Source organism: Rhea americana, unplaced genomic scaffold (assembly GCF_003343005.1).
Source record: "Rhea americana isolate MKP2758 unplaced genomic scaffold, rheAme1 scaffold_166, whole genome shotgun sequence".
NCBI classification, from domain to species: domain Eukaryota; kingdom Metazoa; phylum Chordata; class Aves; order Rheiformes; family Rheidae; genus Rhea; species Rhea americana.
Window position 1 is genome coordinate 1,115,821 of NW_028185772.1, and position 24,798 is coordinate 1,140,618.

A 24,798-nucleotide genomic window follows, 5' to 3' on the forward strand; every position below is an offset into this window, starting at 1 on the left:
GAACTCCCATATCACTAAGCTGAGTTAAAGTATAGAGGTTCAAGTCAAAGCAGTCACTGTTCTTTTTCCACAGTGTTTATCACCCTGAAAGTGGGTCTATCCCTCCCCCTCTGGCATGCCTCTGATCTTTCTTGTTAGGGATGCAGGCAATATCAGAGTGCTGAAAGATTATAAACAGATTTGGACTGTTCCACAAACCAGAACACTGGAATTAATAATGCTTCTCTACAAGGTACATAATTTGCACGAGGCTGGACAGCTTGGGAGACAGGCATCTCTGTGGTAAATTTTCCACACCTCTTATAAAAAGCATGGAGACATTTCCAAGTTTTTGGAGTAACATATAAAGAAACATAGTTTCTAGTATATACAGAAAACCCACACACTAGTTGTGTTTATTAGTTATTCTGCAAATGATTTGAATGTTCAAACTTTGATTAACTCTTGTTTTTGCAATTAGGTACTGGAGAACAACTCTGTTCAAAATATGGCTTGTATAGATAATAACTGCTCTGTTGTTTTAACATTCATATAATATAAAAGCACTTAAAAACTGTTATCTGCACAACTGTCATCAGAAAAAAATGTTATTCTGTGCTAACTTCAATGCTTTTTCATTTATAGAGCTCATTCTGCAGTCAGATGTGGTGGACAAGGCAAGACGGCTAAAAATCAGGCTTCATTTGTGTCCATCTAGTTCCCTCAAATCCGGTTTCCTCATCTACAAAATGAAATTCTCCTTGAAATATTTACATGGCTCTGGGATGAAAAAAGTGCTCTTAATACAAATACAGTAGGTTGTATTTCTCCGTATTTTAAATGCTGTTTTACAATGGGCTTTCTACTTCACAGTAAAGAATTAATCACTTCATTCAGTGACATCCAACCTTCAGTTAAGAAATACCTGGGAACGAGAGTTACAGGCATAGCTCACTGAACTATGCCAAAGAGTTTCTGCATAGATGTGATCATCGCTGTAATTTCTCTGGAAAGAAAACAAAAATACCCAAACTCACTTATGCTTACAGGGAAACATCTAGGCCTCCTCTGTACATGGCTTTCACATCACTAAGCAAACTGAATGGGCACATGTTCCACTGACACCGACAGGCAGCTGGCCTGACGGGAGGGCTCCCGCCATCCTGCTACAGACCCACACTAACATCATAATCCCGCCCAAGGACCAGCCCTTCAAAACTGTGTTCATACATTTGTTGTTACATGGGCAATATTCCACTGAAGTCCATGAAATAACTTATGGTTGACTCACTTGTACTGTGAGATCTTATTATCTAGCTGAGGAGGAATGAAAAGAAAAAATGAAACTACTGCTAAAATTCAGAATCAAACCCTCTATGATACTACCAACTACTCTTTGTTGTACCGTACTTCTCCTCCCACAGTCTTCTCCCTCGCAAAGACAGATCTTCATGTCCAGCCAACAGCAGATCTTCATTTCTTCATGGCCAAAAAAAAAAAAAAAAAAAAAGGAAAGCTAGAAATTCAGAAAGAATTCACAAATTCACTCTATTTCTCAGTTTTTAACACAATTGTAGAAAGTAGTTTTTTTCTTGTTCAAAAAAATCACTAGTCTAAGCTCCTCTTCTTGCCTGAAGTTCTTCAGAGGGAATTCCTTTTAACCTCATGAAGAAACCACAATACTTCAAATTAATCTTTTTATGAACCAGTCATCCCTGCCATCTGAAAATACCGTTTTCCTTATTTGCTCTCTCCTGTACAAAAATGTTACTTTATGAAACCTGGGTCCTTAGGGGCTCAGGTTACTACACTGCCTGGAAGGCAACTGGCCATGCTGGATATCCTGGCCTGCAGAACAAAGTTTGAAAAAAAGAGGATCTGGAGCAAAGATGTTAAAGATCTTGAGAAAAGAACAATAGCAACCTCAGTGTGTTCCTCCCTTGGCCATTACATCTCTTTTTAAATAAGAATATCAACCTGCTTATGAGCATCACTGAGGAAGTGATTTTTTTACTTCCCTTTTTTTTTTAAAAAAAAAAGTATAAACCTACAGCTATCACTGCTAATAGATCTCTCTAACCATCTCCACCTTGAACTCTAGAGCAAAGCAAAACACTAAAAACAGACAGATACTGCTATCATCATATATGGAGTGGGGCACAGGGCAGTTATAAAGAACATTAGCTCAATTAGGGAAGTTTGAGTGTCAGACTGTTGAATTCCCTATCATTTCCTGGCACCACTGCCTTTAATTAGGCCTTGGATTGATTACTGCCTTTGTTCTCCATTGACCCACCGCTGACTCTGACAGAGGTTGTATTTTCCCCTGCTACAATACGAAGAAAAAGTTTTGAGTGTCAGCAAGCATTACACAGACAACCAGTCTGCTTAAAACTACAGAGCCTTTAGAGAAAAGCTCTGTTAGTGCCATTAATGTGCACACTTATTTTTTTTTAAAGGACACGGTAGGCTCGAGTCAGCTCTGGTCCAATGCTTAATCACCACTGAGACCAATTTAAATTTGCCAATGTCTTTATAAAAAGAAAGAAACTAGGAGCCAGGCAAGCAATACAGAATCTACCATAACTGTGGCCTGTCTGTAATTTAACAATGAGGGGAAGGTAACAAAGAAAATGGAAGAGCACTTTCAGAGCGCTCGAGTATTTAATTTGTAAATAGCAGCAACTACACTGGAGAAAATAATTTTGTTTGCAAGTATATAAATACAGAACATCACAACAATCTAGAGCGCTATGGGTATCCACAGAGATAAAGAAGCACTGCAAAAAAAAAAAAAAAAAATTAAGAATGCAAACCTTGAAAAAACACAACATTCGGCAAATGCATTTCCACATTTACTGTCTATCTTTCATATTTCAGCAGCCCTTAGAGGCAACAGCTAAAAACAAAGCTCCCTTATGCCAAACACTGTTTAAAGATAGAGAGCTTTTTCCAAAAGAGAATTCAGTCTTAGTAGAGAGGGGAAAGAATCTGGGTGTAAAAATTAGTACATATAACTTGAAGATAGCATCATTTGTTCAAGGCCATGTGGTCAGTCTGTGCTACTGCAACAAAGAGAAGTTTGGATTCCACATATAAGTTTAGCAACTGTTCACTAAGCAACTTCACTTTTTGTTGTTAAAACACAGGTCTTGGGAACTGAACTATCAGACTCCTTGTGACTGTGTTAAGTCATTTCACTTCTCAATACCTTGGATCTCTATTCCTATATTTCCCAGGGCATATAAAAGGCTGAAGGATAATTCATGAATACTTGTGAATTACTTGGGTAAATTTTCAAAATTGAACTAATGCATTTACTATTTGAACTAAGTACAGATACTAAAAAGTCCCAATGCATTTTGAATAATTAAATTGTCTGAACATGGGAAGCTTCTTATTAAGGAGCTTCTTATCTTCTATGATACTTTCTCAGTGATACAAGTAGGCACCTCAGAGGAAATGAAGATGGAAGGAAGAAACTGATGCGGGGAAAAAGCATTTTGTTTTGTTTTTTTCTTTACGGGTCTTTTTTCTTCCAGTCACTCATGCCTGGCAAGCTCCCAGAACGCAGTGCAGCAACTACCTGTGGAAGCAGAACAAGGTTAGTCAATTCCGCCAGGAAACCCTGGTTTCCAGCCTCTGGACAATTTACTCAGGTAGGAAATAGGCATCCAGCACCCATATTCCTCTTACCCCAATGCGCCCACCACTGCACGCATATCCATCTCTTCTCATAGAGGGAAAGCCAGGACTCCTTTCTACCTCACCAACCCACAGATATCATTTTGACAGCTGATGTAAGTGAGCCTGCAAAGCTCTCTGACTTACTCCTTGGCACTGGCTCGGGCAGGGCATGCTCAGATTCACGTGAATTCAAAAGCACGCTTGCTTGGTGTCTGGCAATCAGGTATGGAATTTGTCCCACTCTCACTTTAAAATTTTACAGTTAGAGGTGTGGGTTTCTTTTTACCAAAAAATGCTTTCTTGTAAGTTGAACAAAATAGCTACAATTCCAATACCAATCACAGCCACGGACTTCCAGCTAGTTCTTTTTCCACCAGATCAGAAGCAAGAGGAAGTGATTCAACAGCACAACAGCCAGAAAAAGAAGGAAATCTTATTTCTCTTCTTATCTATGCTCTGCATCAGTGGAATACCATGAGCTTCAGCAGAGCAATCTTGGCCTACAGCACCACAAGATTAGCTTCAGGTCTGCGGATACTGGACAGCTGTGCGAAAATTGAGTTTTGCAGCTCAGTAAAGTGCCCAGGATACAATTTTGACAAGTGCAATGGTATCCCATAATAAGCTTACAACCCAAGGAGAAACTGGTATTACTGGGACATCTCAGTTCGTTGCTAACAGGTTGTTTTTTCAGTAAGTTCCCTGTAATTAAAATGCAGATGAGTTAAATCTCATGGAGCTTCAGCAAAAGTACTTGTCCATCTCTATGTTTAATACCAATTGCTAAGCCAATGATACTTTCCAGCTGGCGATCCCAGATCCTAGAGATTTCAGACTTGCTTAACCCCTAGAGGACTGGGCAGAAACATCATATGAGTACAGATTAGTAACTAATGCTGAATTTCTGCTGTAAGAGCTCAGACAGAATGTGAATTCACTCTGTTGCAATGCAGATGTATGGCGTTTGATTCATTAAGTGGATATTCATCTTTGCTAGCAGGCACAGCGTGGGGGAATGAAGGAGAATACTGGATAAATAAGGCATAGGACTCATAGGAGCTTAGCAGCCAGAAATTCAGAATTGAGAAGAGCCCCTTGCACTTGGCGCCACAGTGCCTTCCTTCCAAGGCAGGGAGCACTGCAGCAGACGTGCTCCTTTGGCATTTAGGAAAAGGAGCTCAAGGTGGAAAGCCTTCACCTCGTACAGCTGCAGAAAAGAATCCTCCTCCTGCCTTGGGCGGCCCATTAAGAAGTTGCACAGCAGGGCAGCCCGCCACACACACCTCCGTATCAGCAGGGTTACCTCACATCTCCTCACTGGCTCCACAACACTGCACAGGAGGAACACAGCTGTCTCTGCAAGATGCACCTCCCTGTTTTTCAAGCACCTTTACCCTCTCATAGGCTTGCTTCAATTAGATGGTATTTAATCCATTATTTGTCACTGCAAGTGGTAACCCATGGCCACACACAAATAGACCATGAAATACTATATTTAGACAGTTACTACTGTCAATACAGTGCTTGTCTGTCTTCTTGCATTGACTTACTAGATTCACATGCCTTTAAACCAATTCTTAGAGTTGGCATTCTGTTAATCAAATTGGCATCTCTGCCTATTTTTCTATTGCCTGCCAAAACAAAATATGGAAAATGCTAACAGAAGTGTAATAAATAAGACTGTGATATCAGAAAAGGCTATCTCATTTCTCCCTCTAATTCTGAGTATATTTTTTCACAATGCAGTCATAAACTGTAGAGGAAAAAATACCTTGCCTTTGGCTATATGCAGTCCTAGTATTTACAAATACTCTGATGTCAGATGAGCAGCTCATGTCTTAATCACTCAGCTGGATGTAGATATTTGGCTCTAAAAAACACAAGTATTTCTAGACTGAAACAGAACAAAAGTGAAACAAGGACTGACTTACTGAGTAGTATTTCAGGCACTGATCTCCTTTTCTGCTAGTATTAGGGGTTTGAGGCTTCCATTTTTGCCAGGCTAGCTGCCTAACAAGCTTAGCACAAGGTCAGACAAGTAAGTGCTGGCACAAGAGTTAAAGTAGGCAGTTTGGAGGACAGGACTGGCTACAGCAACAGGGGCCCAGAGAGGCTGTGGGATTTCTGACCTTAGAGATGCTCAGAATTTGACTGCACAAGGCCTGAAGCAACCCATCTAATGCTGAGGTCCACCTTGCTTTGAGCAGGAAGGTGGGCTACATAACTTCCAGAAGTCCCTTCCAACCTAAATATTCAGTAATCTACCACCAAGCCTAGCAGCACTTCAGCCCAGTTACGAAGCAAGCTGTTCCACGCAATATGATCAGTGAGTTTGTTTTGAATTTTTCCTCTGTGCTGCCTTTTGGTAAAAGCATTATTAAAGGGGCTGATGGAGGTACAAAAATAAATTGTAGCTTTACTGGCCCTGTATTTGTAGACAGATCTGAATTTCTCCCATGCTGCCAATTCAACAGGCTGCTGTTAGCCCTATAAAGATTTAATTGTGCTATGTAACTCCAATTCACATGGCTTGTTTTTGTTATCACCTCTGGTGCTAGCTGGGAGGTTTTCTTTGAGAACACCTGGTATCCAAATTGAGACCTGCTTTGAGATACCAACTTATGGACTACTTATTCATATTTTAATCAATGTTCAAAATACTTGTTTATGGGTCTGCTTTTAATGTGTGAGCAAGCTTGCTGAAGACAATAGCATATTCCCAAGGCCATATCTTCATTTAAAATTGTATTTTAATGACTCTTCACTACCAAATGGAAGACAATTCATTTGGCTGGGCTAAACACCGTTGTGAAATCAATTCTAACATGCAGAAGAACAAACTGTTAACAATGATACTGCTTCCCATGGTATTTCTGAATTCCTTTAAACTAGACTTAGGAAATGTTGTTTACAGAACCACCAAAGCCTTTGCAGTTTGCTAGGAGTTACACAGCATTCACAGCAACTCTGAAAATCAATACAACAGATTTTGGAATATCTTAGCCAACCTAAAAATTGACAAGATTCTTCACAATAAATTGCTTTCCTTGCTAACCAATAACAAGATTAAAATGAACAAAAAGTCAAGTCTGATCCATTCTGTTTTACCAGCTCCTGTAGACTCTGGCTGCCAGGCAACACAGCAAGCTGTTTTCTTAGGGTTGGAGTTAATTACTACAATTGCAGAGCCAGGGGCAATCCTGTCCAGGTGAGACATTAGCTAGGAAAAAGAATTATCAAAAGAGCAGAAAATGTGGTAGAGAGGTTAAAACATCATATAAGTTTTTTTAAAGGCAAGAGGGATATAGTGCGTGTTTGTTAGTTACAGCAAGAGAAGCAGAAGTATGTAAAGCAAGCACAAGGCTGTAGCCAATTAGTGATTCCATGTTTTTGGTGCTCTAATGAGCCTCAGACTGCCTGACAGGATCCTTCAACATGCAGTGATGAAGGGAAGCACAAACTTCCATTACTGCTTCACTCAACATGGAACAAACATTGGAACACCTACAGATACATTTCACCCTCATTTTACATCCTGTAATTTCACTGGAGTCACTACAGTTGCCAGAATGAAAATGAAGATAGAGTCTGGTGCAGGATGCACAGAGTTTAAAATGAACACAATTATTTTCCAAATAATTGTACATACACTTCAATGTGCTGCCAGTGAATTTTCTAACTTAACTCGCATGCTGGTCCTCAGCTCATTCACAGCTTGCTGCTGGAAGATTGACATAAAAGTAGTATTATAACAGAGCATGCAGGTTACTACAGATGGTTTGAATTAAAGGCAGCCAAATAAGCCATTCCACTAAGAGGCAGCACACCCAGTGTTGCCCACAATGAGAATGGTCTCTCAGAACATGCCTGACTCAAGCTACACTCCAGAGTATATTGCAAATGTGATGCCCAGTCTTAAACCTCACATTCACTTGGCTCACATCCAGGTACATGAGCTACAAGCCTAGACTCTCAGGGCATCAGCCAAGGAAAGCAAGCATGTACCTGCAACCCAGTCATACAGCAACAGGAGTGTCACCTTTAAAGAAAGTTACTCCTTTGCTTTAGGTCTGCTTCCCAACAAATTGCTAATGGGAGTATGCAAGGTAGGGCACACAGATGTGACACAGCAGCTCTAAATTTGGCATTCAGAAGCACCTACAAATCTCCCTGCCCTCATTAGCAGCTCTTACAGAAAAAAGATACTGCTCTGTAATGTCTTGCTTGTAGTAGTGACAATGCCTCTGATAAGGGCTGAGCTCGGTGGGAGCTCCCGACTTGTACAGCACAGTGCTTCCCTCCCCGAATCCATGCCAGCCAGTGGCTGGAGCATCCTTCTTGGATAGGGAAGGCTACCAGTGAGATCAGAGGCCTCAGACAAAAGTAAGGGTATGAAATGATGTTTCCCTCTTCTAAACAAGCATTGCAATCCTGTTAGCAACAGCTATTCTCCCCCCCACCGCGTCTGTTTTGGGTTAGACATTCAAATCCCACAAGGGAACGATTGCTGTGAGGATTCCAGCAAGGCTGAGGTGAGAACCAGATACTCAGCTTCTCAGATCTGGCAGAAATTAGACTCTGCATGTGCACTCAGTGTCAGAAGCACTTCAAAAGACCCTCTGCTGCCTACAGGGCTATGCAACAGTGTTATGAAGCTTAGCAATATGTAGTGAGCTCTGGTAGACACCAAAGAAACACAGGAAGATATATAGCAGCTGAGAGACTCTAGGAAACTTAGCCAAAATTTCTACAAAAAATGTTGGGTTTAGAGCAGCAGCATGCACCCAAACACTGTTTAATGGCAAATCATGAAAAATAATGAAATTACCTTTAAAAAAAACAGCTGGTTTTGATGTAGCAGTCAGCAGGAAAGTAGGCATTAAGTGATATACCCATGATAGAAAACATCATTATTTCTTGTTCTTAGTATGGTGTTTCTCAGACTTTCTCAGAAGGGATGTTCATCCCCGAGATTCAATCCCTACAGAAATGCAGTAAAGTACTAGCCTAGCACTTTTTCTTTTAATTACACATCTGCAAGATGTGTAAGGAGGCCTTTGCCCTGGCCTTCCCAACTGATTAAATCCTGATTTCCCATCCACCTGGCAAACCTGCAGGCAATGGAGAAGCTTGGGTTTGTTTTCTGCCTGCTCTTCAAGATCTCAACCTAATGCTCATGAGGATTCCAGAGGATCTAAGTAAACATTTTGAAAACTCATGATGATGCTTACATTTGGAACAGAAAGAATGTAATTAGAAAAAGTTAGAGATGACTTTCTTTGCCTACTCAGAGACATGTTAAGAGCTTTTAAACAATGTAATCCTCAGTAAAGAGGACAAATCTTCTGAATGTAGCTTGAGAAACAGAAAGAAAGAATTAAAATTGGAAAACTTATTTCTGCAGTTTAAACCTTATGAATAATGACACTTACAAACAATGTCTAGGGATAGAAAACAGAGAGGGGACACAATTGAGATACTGTCTTATAAGCCAATACAAACTATTACTCATACATTCTAGACATGTTCTCATGATAAAATTTTCAAAAAGCAGAAAAATACATTCATAAACATTTATTTCTCCACTGGAGAGAAAAATACTGAACAATCTATTCCAATTAGTGTTCTGACTAATGAAAAGACAAAGGTCCCCTTTCTGTTGCAGTTTAATAGCATTTATATGTTGTCAAGCCTTGCACCATCCATTTGATCTCTAGAAAGGCAGAGAGGCATAAAGAATACAAAACAAACATTAACAAATACCATATGAATACAGAATGCCTAACAGCATGCCATTCACAACAGCAGACGACCAAGGACAATTAAATTATTCATAGATATGAACTGTCCAAGGTAGGAGGAAAAAGAGGAAAATACGAATTAATAAACACTCTCTTAAAATCGCAAAAAAGCTAAACTAACAGGTAGCTTTTGGTAGCTTTGGTAGCAACCACAGAATCAAAGTCAAGGTCTTTTTAAAAGACTGTGTCATAACTAAGTAATTAGTTGCTATATATTCAACTGCCATATTCCAAATCCCTTTAAGGCTGACAGCTTTGAAATGCAAACCACAACTCCTTTTTTCCTTGCAGTATAGAGTCAAAGAAGCCAATGCTGAGCCAGTATACAGAGCTGCTGCAGAATGAGATGGGCAGTATTAGCAAGAGAGGAAAAAGCCCATTAGCTAGGAACCTAAGCCTATCGTATAAGAAACGTGGGCTTACTTGTATGTAACCAGTTAGTTCACGAAGTTGCTCTGTACCTTCTTTCTTCAGATGTAAAAACAGAAGCAACAGCCCTGCTCTATGTTATGCTTAGAATAGATTTACACATGTGCCCCAATAACAGGTACACGGGCATGAGTATTTGCCACTGTGACTTCCCTGAACACCTGAGGGTTACAAACGACGCAATTCCATCTCTATGAGCATCCATCTTCCACATTGTGCAATTAAAATAAGTCTTTTCTAATTGAAACTTTTGGAGGGAAAGTCCAATTCCATATCAAGAGCAAACAAGCAAGACCTTGCAATCCTTCTACAAAGCAGAGCAGGAAACTGATCTGGATCTGTATGTATTGGGAACCTGTGCTAACTAGCAAACATTAGTTAGTATCAGCTTGTTTTCTAGGTTGGCTAGAAATGCCACCCTAAGCTAGAAAATCACCCCAAGATTCCATGTCCAAAGAACATACTGAAGAAATACATTGAATATATTTAAGAAAGTGATGTCTAGTGGTAACACAGAAAAGGCAAGAGGCTTTACTTCAGTGCAAAACAGATTTGCAGACTGTCTCATTGCCCTCTGCAGACAGCAACTGTGATCCTTCAAAAAGGAAGAGAAAGAACCCAAGAACCTTTTCTTCCCCAGCCACCACAGCCTATGCCAAAACAAGCACAACAGGGAGGAAAAAAAAAAGAAAAAAAGAAAGCATGCTTTTTACATACCTTGATTGTATGAGTCTGGTCAAAGAACAGAATGCATTAGGACACATTTTGTTTTAGGTTTCCAGAAGTAAAAAAGCCTGTACTTTACCCTGAAAGCCATTTTGTCCCCTTTCAAAGAGCTGTATGGCTAATCAGCAAGAGGACACCAGCCATCACTGAAGATGGTAAGATAGGAAAAGAAATGTACACATGTACACATATACACACATGAAGAGAGCAAAATCACATAAAAGCTGAATTGAAGCAATGAATCCTATCCTTTCACTTCGTATGGAGGTGGGTAAATAACGGCTCAACAGAGATTTCATTCACATATAGTTTTAAGGTATGCTGGGAAGTTTCAGTCTGACAATTTGCTGCAGACACTTGGCTTAGAGGAGCCATTTATCAGTGTCACCCATGCGCATAGCTACACACTGCTTCCTTGGCAGTATGATTCCACATGAGCTTCCCACATAGTATACTCTGGTCCCTAATATTTCAGGCACAGAAATAACCTTTATCTGGCCTTCCCAGTGTACATTTATTGAAATTATTCCTATTATCCAAAGTGTGTGCATTTGGAGTGGGAAAGGTGAAGAATTTGTTTCCTTTGCTGATAAAATGAACAGCAAATTAAGAGAAGTCACAACAGTTTTCCTTCCCTTTCTTCCTCCCTTCTTTATACCCATGCTTAGCTTATGAACAGTTAATACAAGTAATCACATCAGCAGAGCTGACTTGTGGAGGATACAGGCATCTTGGATGTTTTCTCTCTTATTATATTGAAGTGGAATATTGAACAGGCAAGACAGAGACAGACCCAGCTAGAAAGAAATAGTGGCAAAGAAGGTGGCTAATTTAAAACAATATAGTCTGTAAAGTGATTCATTCAGAGCCAGCAGTCTCAGTGCACTCAGCCCTTGTGTGTGACTCTCCCCATGCCTTGATCTTCCTTTCATACCTTAAGTCTTCCCTGTTCTGCCTGTAAGGTATCTGGGGTACATACTCCTACCAAACAGCACACTCTTAGGATATCGACTACAGTAATACTACAAAAATTAGCAAGCTCAATAGGTTTCACCATAAGAATTCAAATTAATCTGGAAATCAAAAACTCTTCTCTTCAGAGACTGGCACTGCGAAAGCAGAGAAGAGGTTGAATTCTTAACTACGCTCAAGAATGCCAAGTTCTACATACTGCTGATGCACTAGAACATATCGTTTGCTGTGTTGGGCGAGGTTGTTAATGCAATGAGTTGAATCTCTATTTTACAGCAAGCCCCAAATTGACAGTATGGAATGTATAAATTGTTGTAACTAATGGGGAAAAAAAAGAAAAAAGGGAAGAAACATGAATTTGATGCAAGAAAGAAAAGCTAGTTACATCTTGGATCAAAAGGTCGCAGAATCAGTAATTTTGGAAGGGACCTCTGGAGATCATCTAGTCCAACCTCCCTCCTCAGCAGGGTCACCTAGAGCATGGTAGACGGGGTTGCATCCAGGCAGGTTGTGAGTATCTCCAGAGCAGGAGACACCACAACCTCTCTGGGCAACCTGTTCCAGGGCTCCGTCACTCTCACAGGGAAGAAATTCCCCCTCACGGTCAGGCAGAACTTCCTGTGGTTCAGTTTGTGCCTGTTGCCTCTTGTCCTGTCGCACAGGACTAATGAAAACAGTTTGTCCCCCTCCCCTTGACACCCTCCCTTCAGGTACTTGTACACATTGATAAGATCCACCCTCAGTCTTCTCTTCTCCAGGCTGAAGAGGCCCAGCTCTCGCAGCCGTTCCTCGTAGGGCAGATGCTCCAGCCCTCTGATCATCCTCGGAGCCCTTTGCTGGACTCTCTGCAGTAGCTCCATGTCTCTCTTGCACTGAGGAGCCCAGAACTGGACACAGTACTCGAGATGAGGCCTCCCCAGGGCTGAGTAGAGTGGCAGGATCACCTCCCTCGACCTGCTGGCAACACTCTTCCTAATGCACCCCAGGAGACCACTGGCCTTCCTGGCCACAAGGGCTCACTGCTGGCTCACAGTCAACCTGTCCTAGTTCCTGGCAGTGAGTTCAGCTTTTCAAAAAACTTGTGTTCATCATCTATTTCCCCCACTCCTCTGGTACCTTTTCTGTGGAACTAATGCTCCTTTGCTGCCCAGCCCCTCCAAGGCACACTTAGTTTCCTGCTTCATTTCCATCTCTGTATTCCTCCTCTCGAGCTCCTACATCCATCCCTCCAGTCTGCCTTTACTGTTCTCACAATTTTTTAGACCTCTTCCAGAGCTACCATTTGAATGGCCTCAGAGATCATTGGTTGACTTTAGATAGGCAGACTCTGACCCATCTGGCAGATATTTTGGTTTTGCTTCAACCCATCATCAGTACTGTGCATAATGGTTCTATGGCAGCTATTGCTTCGTGTCCTCTTCGGCTTTGTAAAGGTTCCTCCTTTCCTCTGCCTTCCCTTTTGAGTAAACAGTTTTCTTGAGCTTTAAGGTATCCAGAATAACCATGTGAGGCAGTTCCCCTAACTACCTACAGGAAACTACCGTTTCCTACTATTACCACCTTGTGGGACATGTATATGCCCCACATTTCCTTTACCAAAAGAAAGAAGAATTGTTATCAGAATTTGTCCTCCAGCTACCACAGCTACAAGAGAAAACAGGTAAATTACCCAGAATAGCGGGACATCAAAATTCCTTTAGGACACTAAAATGCATTGGTTAACTTGCTCTAAGTCTTACAATGGGGCAGCGATTTGAATGCTCAAGATGCTCAGGACCTGCCTCTAACATAGTGAGCACTGACAAATCCAAGTTGAATGACTGGATCTTATATAACTGTACAAATCATTCGAATTTCTTGATGTATTAAGCCAATAAATGCCTGATACAGACATTAAAGACTAAAACAAAATACTAAACCTTGCCTCCAAATATAGACACTCTAGAAATCCAGATCTGTTTCTATTTAAGAAAGGAGACCTGAGCCCCTGCCACTTCTCACAACTTTAAATATTGTTGATGATGATCTAAACCAAACATCCCACAGTTTTCCAGTCAAGAAAACGATAGAGGAGAGATGTGATCAGTTGCTGCTAACAATTAAAAATGATTGCAGTGAGGTAAGCAATTCTAAAAAAAAACTTTCATCTCAGAGTTCTCATCAATAACTTATTAGAATCAGATCCCAGCTGTTCATTTAAAATGAGAAGACATTTCAATGAGCTGTCCCACTTTCTATCATATTCCACACCAAACAGTCTTTTTGCAGAAACACTGGATCAATGACTTTACAAAAAAAAAAAAAAAAAAAAAAAAAAAAACTCTGCAAAAATCCATGGTCTTGTTTTCATGGTAGTGAGAAAATGAACCCACAAGCTCCCTTTAGCCAGCTTCCTCTCCTTCTTCCCACCTATTACTTCTTCCCTCTCCCAAAAAACCTAAATCAAAATCCACAGAAATTTTGTCAAATCCATTATTCAAAAATGGATTTGACACACAGGAAGTCTTATTAGGCATGCTAAAAGAGCAGCTCTGGATTTCAGTTTACCACCCATGCTGCAAAACTGCTTACAAAGCCATCACTAATGGCCTTCCAGCTACCCGTCATTCCCTCAAGTTCAGTCTGCCAGACAGCTAGCTATTCCTTTCTAACAAATACCATTTTAATTGCATCTCCCACTTTGTTAGCCTTCTTGACCTCCTGTAAAAGCCATCTATGGTCTAACAATCCCTTAAATCTGACACTCACACTGACTAGCACACTGTATGCCTTCCTGCTAGGTTCACATGTATGCAAGGCTTATTGTCAAGGATTTTCTCTAGGAGTCTAACATGTATGAAGTGAAATGACAGCTTTAGGACTAGAAGGGAGAGAAAGAAGTTGGGGGGAGGGGGTTGAAAGGGGAGAGGTGACTAGGAAAGAATACGTACGTGTATTACGAATGCCCCTTGTCACCAAAGACTACATTGTGCCTTTATAGTGCCAGGGCTTCTCAAGTCCCAACACCTCCCTCCAAGCAACAAATGCCAGCCACACAGCCTCAGCAAGTGTTAAGTCTTCCTGTGGGAATGCTGCCAGCAACTTCAGTGATATTAACGCTGGGAATTCTAACATGATTTAGATGACTTGTTAAATTTTAATGATACCCATTAGAAAAGAGGAAAACACACGAGTCACAACTCCCAATTTGGTGTATTTGGCTGCTGAATAGGATATTAATGTTTTTCTTTGCCCAGCACTATTAAATGAGCAGTGAAACTAATAGAGAAATGAAGAGTAATGACTTCTATTCTTGTTGTTCAGTGCCTGCTTAAAGCCAAGACTGCCTTATTGCCCACTAGGCTTTCGGCTGGAGTCCATCAGGTGGATGGAGTAAACAGGTAATTCCTTCAGCATTTGACACTTCGCAGGTCAGAGGTTCATTTAACTAAGAGGCATGGAAAAATAAAACTGTCCGACAAATAGCAGCATATAATCATTCAGGCTACTGGTTAGAGGGAGAAGCCTACTCTCCTGAAAAAGTTCAGTGTAATCAAGTCTGAATTTACCTTTGATAGGGCAGAATTTTGCCTGAGTGACAGAAACATGCAAAGGCAAAGTTCTGCCCCATTTCTGGGCTGCTTCTGCAAAGGAATCTAGTTTAATGACCACCCTCTTCAGTGTCACAGACATCTCCTTCAAAACTTGAACAAGTCTGTGGTGGTAAGAGGAACAGTCATCTCCCAACAGAACCATACGATGAGCCACACAAAATGAGGGGTTGTATTCCTCAACGTCATTTACCTTCAGTTAGCTAGGTGAGCAGAGGAGAAAAGGGGAGTGAAATACATACAACTTGGGAAAAAATCATTCCTCTGCTGAGACAGGTCTGCTCACACAGTTCTGAACAAGCCTGAATACCCCCAAAATTATTGAGAATTTTCACTTTTTCTTCAGAAAAATATTTACTGTGACTGATGTCAAAGTCCACTTTCATTTGCTTTCCCCCAAACATTTGTATGAGTGGGATTTTGTTCCCATGCAAGTCCATGGAATAGAGAAGCTTTTGTGAATACCCAAGTGCAAACAGTCATGCCTAAGTACTTATGATTTAGGTGGCATGGTGAAATATAAACTTGAGTAGAGGTTTGCTATTAATAGATCACAGAAGATCTGCAGATTGAAACACATTTGTACACAGCAAAAATATACAAAGCAAATCTTACTTGAAGATAATTTGGAAAGCAAAACACTTACATAGGCTGTATTCCTAATTTAAGATTTTTCTACAGCCACTAGAGCTGGATGGTTGCTTCACATCATTCACATAGCACTGGACACAGACATCCTATCTCCAGTACACACAGAGGTCCTTCAACACACACCATCAGCACCAGTTTGACATGTTTTCCAGAGCCACGCTCATACTGGCTTGCAGGGTTTTTTTTTACTAGAATAAAATAAAAAAATAAGTGTGATGGTATTTTCCTGAATCACTGAACTCACTGAATAAGAACATTCATCAGCCATTAACAAAATAGACACCATAGGGACTTTAAGTAAATTTCTCCAGCTTGTAGGGAAGCAAAAAGAGCACTCAGCTCTACTTTGTTAAAGAGGAAGGTACTGCAAGTCTAAATAGGCAATACAAAAATCTTATACCAACACATTCACTTATGTGAAACCAGAAGTGTTGATTTACTTCTGAGGAGAGTACTGTCTTCCATTTTCATCATGTCCAATTTAAGACCGTATTAGTTCTCTCAGGTTTCACAAACAGAACTCTCTTAGTAAAAGAACTGTTTTGCACAAAGATTATTACTGAACACTGTTTCAGAGGGAAGCTGAGGAAAGGGAATTCATGGTTCTGCAGACTGAAATCTTGTTTCCTCCCTCCCAAGAAATATAGGCTATCCTACAGCATACAAAAGAATGCAAGATCAGCCATGTGCTACATGGTTTAATAGTACGTATTGAACTGAACAGTAGATTTCAGTGACAACTACAAGTAAACATAGTGGAAGATCAAAATAAAATTCAAGGAGCAAGTATACCAATGCTGAAATGGTAAGTAGCTTTCACCAGCTCTAATCAAATAGCAGTATTATTTCAAGTAAGATAAATTGAATTTTAAGACTATGACAATAAATCTAAGGTGCAATTCAATATTTCAACTTTTTTAATTCATTCTTTTGTATAGCTGGTATCATATTTGCCTTTAATTTTTCTTTTATAAAGTAATTAAAAAATAATCCCCAAGTTCTGTATTAGTTACCACTTACATTATGGCTGGATGCATTGTGCAGCTCTCATCAGTACCTCTCTCAGCAATTACTGCCTCCTCACATCTGCTGTTGTAATAGTACATCTAGTCACTCCCTGACCTTCAATCAAAAAGATCTGAGTTTAGAAAGCAGTGCTATTGAAAGTGTTTGAACTAGATATCATTCTGATAAGAACTAAGGCAGGGAGCAACACCGTGTATTCACACAGGAGATTTGCACGGACGCTAACTTATGACCTTCACATGGAGAGGAGGAAATAAAAAAAAGGCATGTTAGGATGCCCACAAAGGGCCAGGAGCTCCTAGACCTACTCAGTGAGAACAGCATGCATTTAAAAGAGTAGTCAGACATGAAGATATTGAAGATATTTCTTGATTAGAGCCATACAATACATAGAGCTCTGGCCTGAATGAACTCCTGCAGATTTCAATGAAGTCAGGATCCAGTCACCAATCCAGCCAATTTCACATAAGTCAATGGACAGACAAGGTTCAGATCTCGACCATCATCTCCCCTCTTCTCTTTTCCCTCCCCTCCTCTTTGCTGGTCTTATAAGTAACCAGCAGTAGTTCATATTGTACAATGAAGAGAGTTTTCAATATCCAATAGCTCTTACAGGATCTTTTAAACAGCCCCCACCCCAAGCTCAGAAGGGTCCAATCAACATTACAGTGCCCTATGAAATGTCCTACGTGGGTCTGTGCTTTTATTGTGAGACCTCAAAAATGCTCCCACTAAAACAATACTAAGCTTTACTTTAATATCCTAAATAAAGAGTGCAACAGGAAATACTGATCATAAGCAAATGTAGATTCTGGTTGGAGATGCTATGAGTTATTTCAACTGTATATAAAGGTCTCTGATTATGTACTCCAGGTTTAAATTTCAAGTTTCAAAATTGGAGATCTAAACACAGCTTTTAGTAGCCTATGTTCACAGATATTTATTATTTTCTATAACCCTGTTTATAGAAGGTTGTATAGAAGGCAATTGAAAATAAAACTTGGCAACACAAGCTGCTGGGGGGTTGGAATCCCATAAGCCTACAAATACAGATGCAGCCATGGCATGATCATCTGAAGCTCAACTCTGCTCCAATGACCAGCCCCTGTTAACAGAACCTGTTAAATGAAACAGTACTATTTCTTTCAAACCTGCAAGTTGAAGCTTCCAAAGAAAAGCAGCATTTCAGGGTACGAATACAGCAGACTGTTTGCAACTATTACCTTATCACTGGTTTCTGGAAGAGTAATACCCAAATAAATCATTGTGACTTCATTCAGCATTACAGCACAACCAAAATTAGGACTCATAATGGGAAAATTTTTGAAAGACACTTCTAGAACTTTCATCTCTTGGGATAGTACTTTATTTATCAAATTGCTGCTACATACTATAGCTTGTTTAATTCAAATTCAATATGCAATCTGCTTTTCTGCAGTTAGGAATACTTCTTGAATTGTGGCTTCAGCAATAACTTAGGCTAGGAAATATTCAACCAGTGGGGACAGAAAAAAAAACACATGGCTGTATTCCTCACACTTCACTGACATACATGCGTCTCAAGCTACAACATGACTCTTGGCTAAGATCTAAGCTAACAATTTAACTTAAAACTTCTCTTGCACTTCTGATATGTGGACTACAGGCCATAAAATGCTGCAGTTCCTACTGCATCATTATGTAGAGCATGACAGTCAAGTTTACTGCAGTGGTGGACTGCGAGTTCAGTGCTTGGAAGCTCCCCAATTACATGATGTCAAAGGCTATGTTCTGCTGATGAAGCAAAAATCCGTGAAAATGTCTTTCAATCCTGCATACACAACATTGCAATGTTCTAATAATCTGCTGACTTAGGCATGAATGCATATTTGTAATGTGTGACATTTTTACTAATATTGTCAGGGGAATTCAGCACGGGCTACCTTTCCTTCTCTTCCTTCTCCTCTTCCTCCCCCTCCTTCCAAAATTATACAACATTCTACGCTTGTTATATAAGATTGCTACCTATGCTACAACATTTACTTTTAGGAAGATAATAAAACTGTATAAAGATATAAGATGATTTTACAAGCTGATGCAGTATCCATGCCCTGTATGAGACACCTTGAAGAATTTGTGTTGATTAATAGCTCTGCAGGAAGAAGCCAAATACAGGGTAAGTACTGCCTGCATATTTCTGAATACAATGTTTTTAGATGCACAGCCAGGCCTCCATGGAAAGAATAGTTTTGATCAATATTTTGCTCCTCCTTAGAGATTTACTTCAGATGAAAATTTCAGAATTTTTTTCCTCGGCAGCTCAGTCTATAGTCTCCTGGCAGTATTTTCTTTTCTGATAGGAAAAACACTATAGCTCAATTCATTGAATATAATCATAGGCCTGTTCCTAATTTCCAGGGCACTCAGTAACAGTGAGCCTTTGTGACCCTACCAAGAAAGCTCTACAGAGCTAACAGCCTTGACAGCTTCCTTAAAAGGACTCTTTAACACACAGTATCGTCACCTTTACCTCCAAGACATTCACAAGCTTGAAAGAAATATTTACATCATTTCACATGTTGACACCATGGACTGTGGCAACAAGACAGGTGACCTGGCAGCTGCTTTCAGAAAAGGGTTTACATTAATTTGTCAGAGGTGAAGGCATATCCCTTTGTCTAATCTGGACCACTGCAAGCAGCTGTAATGCCTGGGCAAACAAAGCAGCTTGTGGTTTCCCAATTTGCCAGAAAACATACAATTGTAAAACGATTCACAGATGAGTTATGCTAAACGTTTGGTATTGTGACCTGTGATGCAACACAAACGAATAGTTGTTGTTGTCTAAACTTTAATGGAGTTAATCCTTCTAAATGCTGACAAATTACTGCCTCGAGCCATTTAAAATCACATTTCTAATGCAATAATCCTATCTGCATTACAATGAGTTGGGATGAAATGATTAGGTGCCTGAGATTTTTGCACAGTGAATTAAGTCACCATACAGACTGGCCGTGCTTGTTCACAAATTAAAGGTCTAGACGGAAATGAAATTCTATTATTCTGCCACTTGCTAAGCTTTGAGGAAGGGTTCATTACTGTCCCGTCCCTACTGGGAATGTTTCTAAAGTAGTTACGAGCTAACAGGAACCTATTTTTCATTAGGTCAGCATCAGGGCTTTCTTCATTATTAATAATTATTAGTCAACACCTCTGAAAACACCTCTGAAATAAAAAAAGGTTAATTCAACAATACAGAAGTGAGCTAGAATTTCAGAAAAAATATGAAACAGAAAAAAGAAGTTGTATCCTGAATGCATTCCTCCCATCTCTCATTCACAGAGACATTACACTAAACCAGAACTTACCCACTTTCTATATGCTGAAGAACAGACTTTTTAGAGAAAGGACAGTCAGGAATATAAGCCAACTAACAATGTCAGTGTTACCCATCTCTAGAACTTAAATCAGTGCCACTACTTCCTGGCCCATTCACAAAACGCCAAAGCATATTAATGCCTCTACATTCAAATCACTTCTTGGTATAAAGGCTGCATTCAAAATTTTTTGAATCCTGTACTAACAAATCCATAATAGCAAACTTGAAAGTATTCTTGTTATCAATATTTCAATTGATTACTTACACTCTATATAAGGTAACACGCATAAATACAGCAACTTTTCAATTAAATTTGTGGCAGACACTTTTTTGGTGTCTGCCTGTGAGGTTAGTGTTCCACTGATGCCAGAGGATATTAAAAGCTTGAACTCAAGGCAACTAGATTACACTCAAATTTTAATACACATGGAGTATGATGCCATAAACATCTATGCTAGAACTTTGTCTGATGTCCTGAAAGGATAGCCCAAGAAAAAGCTTAAAATTTAAAAATAAGAAATCAAAATATCCAACATTAGTATTTTTTGAGACAGTCCTTATTACCGTGCTAATGTTTGACTCTGTAACAAGAACCCCACAAACAATGGCTTATGAATGCTCTAAGATACTTCCAGTTATACTACAATATGCAACTATAACAACCACTCATGCTAGTCATTTCCCACAGGCGTGCTTCACATGGGGCTACAATAATATTAACATATAACCCCTTGTATGCAGGTAATTGCTGTACATCATTTATTCACATCTGTATCACAAGACAGAAAAAAAAACTAACCTTTAGCATTTTTTCTTTTTGTAAATGTTAAAGAATACAGCATTTTAAGTGGTTAAAATGAAGTAGTACCTCACCTTTGTGTCTCACAAAGAAAACTCAAACCCCAAGTTTTCATCCTGTTGACATACTAGGAGAGAATGCTTCTATTTAAAGCCAAAAGCTCAACAGCTCAGCCTTAACAACAAGCTAGTCAGAGGCAGTTTGCTCCAGGTTAAGTGTTACTTTTCCTGTATCAAACCAAAAGCTTCAGTGCCCAACTTCATGTATAAGGCTTGGTCTGTTTATGCAGCAATTAATTGTGCTATCGCACTTCACAGATACATACAAACCTTCATATGATTACACACACTAAAAACCACTAGTGTAGGTTCACATTCAGACAGCTTACTGCAGATTCCAATGCCCTCTGCTAGATTCATGTCAAAACACAGATACTCTCAGATTCTGCTTGTTCTGCAATACACAATTCCCACAGTTACAAGCATTTTAAAATAAAATATAAATTTGAAATAGGTGTCATTGATGACAATGCTCATGAAATTTCTAGGCTGCTTTCAACAGTTCCAACAAAAAAATGTCCCATAAGCCAGCTGGACCTATAAAGGGTGACTGATGCATTTTAAATGCTTCATTTAATTGTTCTCATAAAGATGTACTACCAGTTAGCTATGTCCTTACTGGACTCCACAGTCTTGAGCTATAAGATACTTAGCAAGTTCTAGTGAAACATCCAGGCCCAGGAATTTGAGCTGCTCATGCTTCCCCTGAAATCAGTGCTGGATAAAACCTATTTCCACAGAACAAATAAAGAGCGTACTTCACAAGACCCTATAAAAGCCAGCTACACTAGCATAGCATGGTAGACTCCATCATCAGTCCAAATCGCAACCCAAATTTGCCCAGACACATGACAGTTTTCTGCACTTTTCCAAGAGACCCCGTACACCTCTCGCCAAGAGCAACCTCAGTGCATGACTGCACCACATGGCTGCAAAGGCAGCACACAGACCCTTGATGAGCTGGAGAGCAAAGGCTAGCACCCTGCTTTCCACTGAGCAGAAACTGCTAAGGCTACTTAGTGGATACCATCAACAATGAACTTGCAAGACTGGCACACCACATTTGGTCCAGAGAAGTCACTGGCACTAGACATGATATTCATATCCTGTGTCACTTAAACCAAAGCTTCTTTGTGCAGAGCAGTGTCTGCTAAAGGCAGAAATCACTGGCCTCAAAAGTTCCTAATGTCTGTAAATAAGACAAAGAGGATGCCAGTGTTGTTTCTGCAAATAGCCACAACCAGGTAGCACCAATCTGTGGAAGGGAGTTGTGTGCAAAAGCCTGGATCATCCCAATAGGATTGAAAGTTCAAATACTATTGAGCAAAGCTAATAGAGTAGGGGGTCGCCATAGCCCTCAAAGACTACCTTATTTCTGTCTCTTTCCTTCTTTCTAAATCCATATCTACACATTGGATAGTAATTGCTTTGTAAACAACACTCCTACAGAAATCAAGGGTTGGGAGACGAGATGTTAGAAAAGAAAAAGAGCACATGGTGAACAGGCTAAAACTGGAGAAGTAAGGCTTACTACTGACACTAATACAGATTGTACAAGCTGGCCTGCACAACAGGCTACCTAGACTATGTGAGCAACAAAACAAGACAATTGGCAGTAGTAACATGAGGGTAACACCTGTGGAGGGCTAGGACAGGCAATGACTACTACTACTACTACAGGAGAATCCTGTACAAATCTTCACATCACTGCAAAATCTATCCGTTCTTTGCTATGTAACAGTTTGTGAAAAACAGAAAGCCTTGTTGCTTACACATTATCCTCATCTATCTCAGTTATTGTTATGGTCCCCATATCTGTACTGGCAATTTCTCACCTATACCCACACTGGGTAATCAGTGCCAAATCATGCAGCCTGAAATCTGTAAAGATTCTGATATAGGGTGACCTTCCAAGTAATCAACTATGTATTAATAGTCAATTTAACTGTATTAATAGTCAATTTAACTGTATTAATTTTTGTTGGTTCCCCCCTTTCCTTTTCATGAATAATTCAGTTAAGCCAGCTGAGACGAGGTTACAACCAGCCTTTTAGTCTTTTGTTCCAGACAACACCAACTCCCTCAGTAACGGCACATAAATAAATACTGGTGAATATAACACAACAGTAATGCCAGGGACCCTTCCACAGCAATCAGCCTTTTCCATGATACCTCTTTATCGTAACCAGTAATGAAAACTCTTTGAAGTGGAAGAGTAAATATTATTCTTTGATAGTACCTGACCCAACAGGGCAAACAAAATTGCATTGTGTTACATTCTGGGAGCTTGAGACCCATTCACAATACAACACTCACAGGGTTGCTATGGAGGGGCTCAATCCTTACTACTTTGGTAGCACAGGTACAGCCAAGAACTGCCAATCACTTTGTATAGCCATTAATCTTTATATGCAATACAAACGAGGAAAAGAAAAAACAAAATAAAACAAAACCAGGGAATTTCAGAGTATGCCTTTACAGGGACTAGCTTCTCAGAGACAGAAAGCACACTTCTCTCTCCTACCACATGTAGTCAGCTTTCAAAACCGGGGGACAAGATTTCAGAAATGCTTGCTAGCTCTTTAGGCACTGTAGTTTCCAACCCAATACTCTGGATATTTTTAAGGTTTCTTCCTCCCCCCAAAAAAACAAAACAAAACAAAAGAACCTAGCTGCCTCTCTGCAAGAGGGAACCAACACCAAGTTGTCCTTAAGTTAATGAGATCCTGCAGATCTGGGTTTAATGCCATGGTCTGCCACAGCCTTCCCAAGTGACTGTAGGGCTCACTATTTCCATGCTTCATTGAGACCTGGAGCTACAGGAGGGTCGCTGTGACACCAGGCCCCACAAGGGAATTACAAACTGTGGACGTCAGACCATACACACCTTGGCTGCCAAGACTTGGACCATTTTGCAAATGCAGCTTTTAGGGATGGAGGAGAGCAATGGGGGAAGGGACCAATGTTCACATCCCTGCCTGTCCTTCACGGGAAACAAAAAAACACGGCAAATCACCATGCAAACTACCACCAGCGCAAAGCCGGGGGGGAGGCCTGGTGCAAGCCTGAGAGTCTGCCACAGAGGCCCCAAAGCCCTCCAGGGACGGAGGGGCCCCGCTCCCCGCGAAGGGGGAGCAGGGGCTGGGACACAGCGACGAGGCAAAGGGCCAGCCCAGTGACCCCGAAAACCCTCCGCGGCGGCGGCGCGGGCAGAGGCGCGCCCGGGAGCCGGCAGCGCCAGCCGCCCCCCCGCCCGCTCACCTTGCTGCTGACGGGCCCGGGGATGAGGAGCTTCAGCGCCTGCCTCTTCAGCTCCGCCAGGCGGGCGTTGCAGTGCTCGCACCAGACGCCGCGGTCGGAGCCCGGCGAGGAGCCGCCGCCGCTGCCGGAGCCCGGCGAGCCGGTGCCGAAGCCCGGCGAGCCGCCCAGCGAGCCTGGGGAGCTGGTGCCGATGCCGGGCGAGGCGGGCCCCGGCGAGCCCGTGAAGGAGCCCGGCGACGAGGTGCCGGAGCCGGGCGACGGGGTGCCGGAGGAGCCCAGGGCAGAGCCGGCTCCCTCCGGGGCCGGGCGACTCCCCGCGCGGGACTCCTCGTACGCCTTGCGGTACCAGCTCTCCGGGGAGAAGGGGGCGGCGGGCTTGGTGGGGGAGCAGGGGTCGGTCACCTGGAGCGGCAGAAGGAGGGAGGCAGCGGGTCAGGGCCGCCGGCGCTGGGAAGTTTCA

At 41.1% G+C, this 24,798-nt stretch overlaps 1 protein-coding gene across 1 annotated transcript in view; it reads right to left on the reverse strand.

Annotated features, from left to right (window-relative positions):
* Nucleotides 1-24,798, reverse strand: part of KIF26B (kinesin family member 26B) — a 307,964-nt gene that overhangs the window by 282,330 nt on the left and 836 nt on the right. Inside the window, exon 2 of the mRNA XM_085300590.1 lies at nt 24,339-24,740. Coding sequence (XP_085156716.1) covers nt 24,339-24,740 — 402 coding nt within the window. The remainder of the gene's footprint in view (nt 1-24,338; nt 24,741-24,798) is intronic.